Source organism: Anoplophora glabripennis, unplaced genomic scaffold (assembly GCF_000390285.2).
Source record: "Anoplophora glabripennis isolate ALB-LARVAE unplaced genomic scaffold, Agla_2.0 scaffold417, whole genome shotgun sequence".
NCBI classification, from domain to species: Eukaryota; Metazoa; Arthropoda; class Insecta; order Coleoptera; family Cerambycidae; genus Anoplophora; species Anoplophora glabripennis.
In genome coordinates, this window is record NW_019417057.1 from 57,243 (window position 1) to 61,691 (window position 4,449).

Here is a 4,449-nt window from a genome sequence, read left to right on the forward strand (position 1 = left end):
TTCTTAGAGAGAAGTCTCTGGAGTTTAGCACACTGTGGGACACTATCAATATCCTCACAGAACTTCCTCCATGAGTCTCTCTTCGCTTTTCTAATTTCTTTATTATACTCAGTGAGGGTTGCTCTATAAGTCTCCCACTCTCCTGTCCGCTTTGCTCTATTAAATAGTTTTCTTGTCTGTCCCCTCAACTGCGTGAGTTCCTTGCTCCACCAGGGTACGGTGTGCTTATCGGACCTCACTTTGATAGGACAGCTGTATTCATATGATCTTGTGACGGCGTTTTGGAGTTCCTCCACGGCCCTCTCAAGATCATATGTGTTCCTTAGTTTTGTACAGATTTCCCTAGTCCTGGCCTGTAACTCCGTTCTATAGGAGTCCCAGTCAGTTCTTTTTGGGTCTCTGTAGGTTCTTACTTGCGGATTATAATCCGTTATAATTTCAAAGTGGATATGTCTATGATCCGACATTGACGGCTCATTCGACACATGCCACCTCGCAATATTATTACATATCGGTCCCGATCCCACTGTTATATCGATGACTTCACTTCTATTTTTTATAACAAAGGTGGGCTCGTTCCCGACATTCAAAATCTCTAGATTATAACTAAAAAGAAAATCTAGTAAAGACTCACCTCGATCGTTGACATCGCTGCTTCCCCACACCGTATGGTCTCTAATCCTTCCCTTCATATCATCGCAAGTAGTAGGTGGAACACTGTGTACAAGATTTTTTATATAGCCCGAAACAAAGAAGTCCATTACATGAGGTTTGGACACCTAGGTAGCCACTGACATGGACCATTCCTACCTATTCATTTATTACTAAAATTTTCGATTTATATAATTTCTCCCTGAATATGAAAAATGTGCAGGTGCGCCATCTAATTGCATTCACATTTTTCTCCTTATATTTAAAGAGACGTCATCAAGAAGAACCCAAACTAATTCAATAAAGACCTCGATAAAGACACGTGGATACATCTTACAAAAAAATTCGATAACACAAATATCTCCAATACCGTTAGATACAGGTATAGGGAACCTTATACACAGTTTGAAAGAGTTTTAAATTTTCTAACTCCCAAAGTAAAAGTATACTGGGTGTCCCATTTAAAATAACCAAGTTACTTCTGTTTAAAATTGAGAGAAGTATTCAGCAGTTTTTTGAACACCCTGTATAAATAATACTAAGTAACGACAAATGTAATAATTTATAACTTCAAGGATCTAAAATAGACCCTCCAAAGCTGCTTCCTTAAAATTATTTTTTTATTGAAAATATTAAATTTCTACGCTAAGCCTGCATTTTCACTAAAATTGAAATATCTCACAAACTGTAAGTCCTAGGTATGCAGAACCTTTAATAAAGTTCACCTATTTTTTTACGGTGCTTTCAAAAATGCAGGAAAATTCAGTGTGTTCCATTTAACAATACATAACTTTGATATGGTACGCTTTTCCTGGACACCCTGTATATTTCCAAATTTTTTTAAATTGTAGCCGTAATCAACTTACACATATCCCACCTAAACAGGTTTCTGTAATATTTGTCGTTTTGTCCCTAGCGACCGAGGCGTTACTGGTGGCCCACCCTGTAGACTTCTATTATTAATAGTTTAAATAATTGTTAAACATGAATCTTATTCTGAGAATTATTCCTCTTAGGTACGTTCCCGAGGGTAACATGACTGCTTGTGGCACGGATTACCTTACCAAGGACAACCTTAGCAGAAGCTATATTTTGGTTTACGGCTTTTTCGTTTATTTTGCTCCACTGTTTATAATTATATACTCCTATTTCTTCATCGTGCAGGTAAGAAAAGGTACTACCTACCTTGTAGGACAGGCATAGCATAATATTTTAATGTTGTGAATTTGGGAAGTTGATCTTTACCTGAATAACATTGTAATATATTTACCTGACTGTTATTACAGAAATAAATCAAACCTTTAGAAGTTTGTTTATCGTTTTATGTATGAAAATAGAATTATGTGGAATTAGAAAATTTACTAGGATTTTCTTGGCAGGCTGTTGCGGCTCATGAGAAATCGATGCGGGAGCAGGCGAAGAAAATGAACGTCGCTTCTTTGAGATCATCGGAAGCTTCACAGACCAGCGCCGAATGCAAGCTGGCTAAAATCGCCCTGATGACGATCTCGCTGTGGTTCATGGCTTGGACACCCTATTTGGTCACGAACTTTTCAGGCATCTTCGGCAGCACTAAGATCTCCCCGTTGGCGACTATCTGGTGTTCGTTGTTCGCTAAGGCTAATGCCGTCTACAACCCGATTGTATATGGAATTAGGTAGATATTATTTTTTAAAGAAGAATATGCGGTGGTTTAGTAATACAACGCAGAAGCGCTTCTGTTTATTACACTTTTGAAAAAATTTAGTTGCTTTTAACACACTTTTATGGCGTTCATGTTGAAAGACTAGCCTAATAGCTTTACATTGACCTCGTGTTGATGGTTGCCTACCCTTAGGCACTAGATAGAGAAATTAATATTATAAAATAAAATGCATACCTACTTCCATACTTACAAGCACATTTTTAAACGTTTTTTCTTTTGAAGAAGCAATTTTAAAAGTAAGATCAATTTTATCTAATTTTAACCATAAATAAATGTGAACAAACAAACAAGGAAACGGCCTTTGATTTTCTTATCTTAAAGAATAAATTCATAGTTAATAGATCAGTAGCGTAACTTAAGATTTTGGGCATACTTGAGAAAAAAATATTGGCCTTCCTTCCGTTGTTGAAATAAAAGACTACAAAAATGAAAATTAAAAATAAATTTGTGCAACTCTAATAAACGGTCAATTAAATAATGAAATATAAACTAAAATTGAGTCCCTCATCGCAGCACGATAATAAAATAAAACATCAACAGCAATACCATAAAAAAATAGCGGATATTTACAATTAATAACCAGATTAAAAAAAACGAAAGGCCCTGTCTATTGAGAATTTAAAAAATAAAACAATACTTATTCTGACTTTGGCCCCCGTGGTAAAGAGACACGCCGCTGATATATAGTATAATTTGCAAACTGTCAATGGAAACAATTTGTTTTATTAATTGAATCGATACAAGACTAAGTATTTTTTTACAGTGTCAATTTAACCCACTCAAATAAATAGCCGATAAAATAAAAGAACAAAAGCATAGTATTTATACTCGGTATGTTGATTGTGCTGTCATTTATACTTTCAAACTTTTGATGGTTTATAAATATCTACATATTCATTAAATATGTAGATAATAAATGTTCACTTTATGGCATTGAAATGTATTAATAGATTTAGTTTAAAAATAGTTTTCATAAGTAAAAAAAGGAAATGTTTTAATTAAAACGAACTCTAGGTAAACCAAGGTATCATATATTCAAAATATTGCAGTAGGCGAGTTCTCTTCTCCCGAATTTTTGGATTATGATCTGATATTAGAATAATTTTCAGATTCTTATTTCAGATTGGAATTTTTAGGCGTAAAAGTTTGAATAATCCTGGATCGAATATTTGTTCTATAAAGTCGTTCAAGTCACTTATTTTGCCCCATTTTAATTATTATTTTAGCGTCAAAGCTTGCAGGCCTTCTTAATGAGTGAATAATTAATTTATTCTATTTTTAGCCATCCTAAATACAGACAAGCGCTGGAAAAGAAATTCCCATCGCTGATATGCGGATCCGAACCAGACGACACTGCATCGACAGTCACAGGAGCCACGAACTTGACAGAAGAAAAACCAGCCGCCTAAACGGATGTTTTACGATGAAAATCATGTGTCTGAATCGTACTTGATGCTTTATTTGTATATAATGACAATGTGACAAATATTATAAGATGGCGTTGCGACGTTTTTTGTTAACAATAAACCCTGCAAGCATTCTACATTTTTATTTTGACACCCTATATGTTACTATAAGAATATTTCCAGGACAATTCAACTAAAAATAGGAAATGGTTGTGGAAATGTTAATACATTCGAGAATAAATAAATAAATAAATAAATAAATAAAACGAGCGTTCANGATCTGGCTGGCCAAGAGACTGGATTCTCTGCACCATTATGGTTGACATTGGCATTTGGTCTTCAACCTATCTATCGCCTCATATAATTTTTAAGCCATTCTTGTATTATTCTCCTAAAATGGGCAGGAGTACCATCCATTTGTATCTAGTTATTTGATGGTATATTTAATGGAACATCCTCTAATAATTCAAATAGATGGTTTTCTAGAAAGTTTAGAAATGACTGGGAATTTAGATGGGGTGACAAGAAAAAAGGTCCGAATTATTCCAAGCCACACTTTCACAGAAAATTCGTGTTGAAAAGATCTTGTCCGAATTTCATGACGATTTTCTTGTGACCAAATATTGTGAAAATTCACTACCCCTCGCCTTGTGAACGTAGCCTCATATTTCTAGTAAGAATTCTGGA

At 34.8% G+C, this 4,449-nt stretch overlaps 1 protein-coding gene across 1 annotated transcript in view; it reads left to right on the forward strand.

Annotated features, from left to right (window-relative positions):
- The window catches only part of LOC108911745 (rhodopsin), a 10,605-nt gene extending 6,727 nt beyond the window's left edge, over positions 1–3,878 (forward strand). The window contains 3 exon segments of the mRNA XM_018716751.1: positions 1,668–1,815; positions 2,031–2,308; positions 3,639–3,878. Coding sequence (XP_018572267.1) covers positions 1,668–1,815; positions 2,031–2,308; positions 3,639–3,765 — 553 coding nt within the window. The 3' untranslated portion in view covers positions 3,766–3,878.
- The last annotated feature ends 571 nt before the right edge of the window (positions 3,879–4,449 follow it).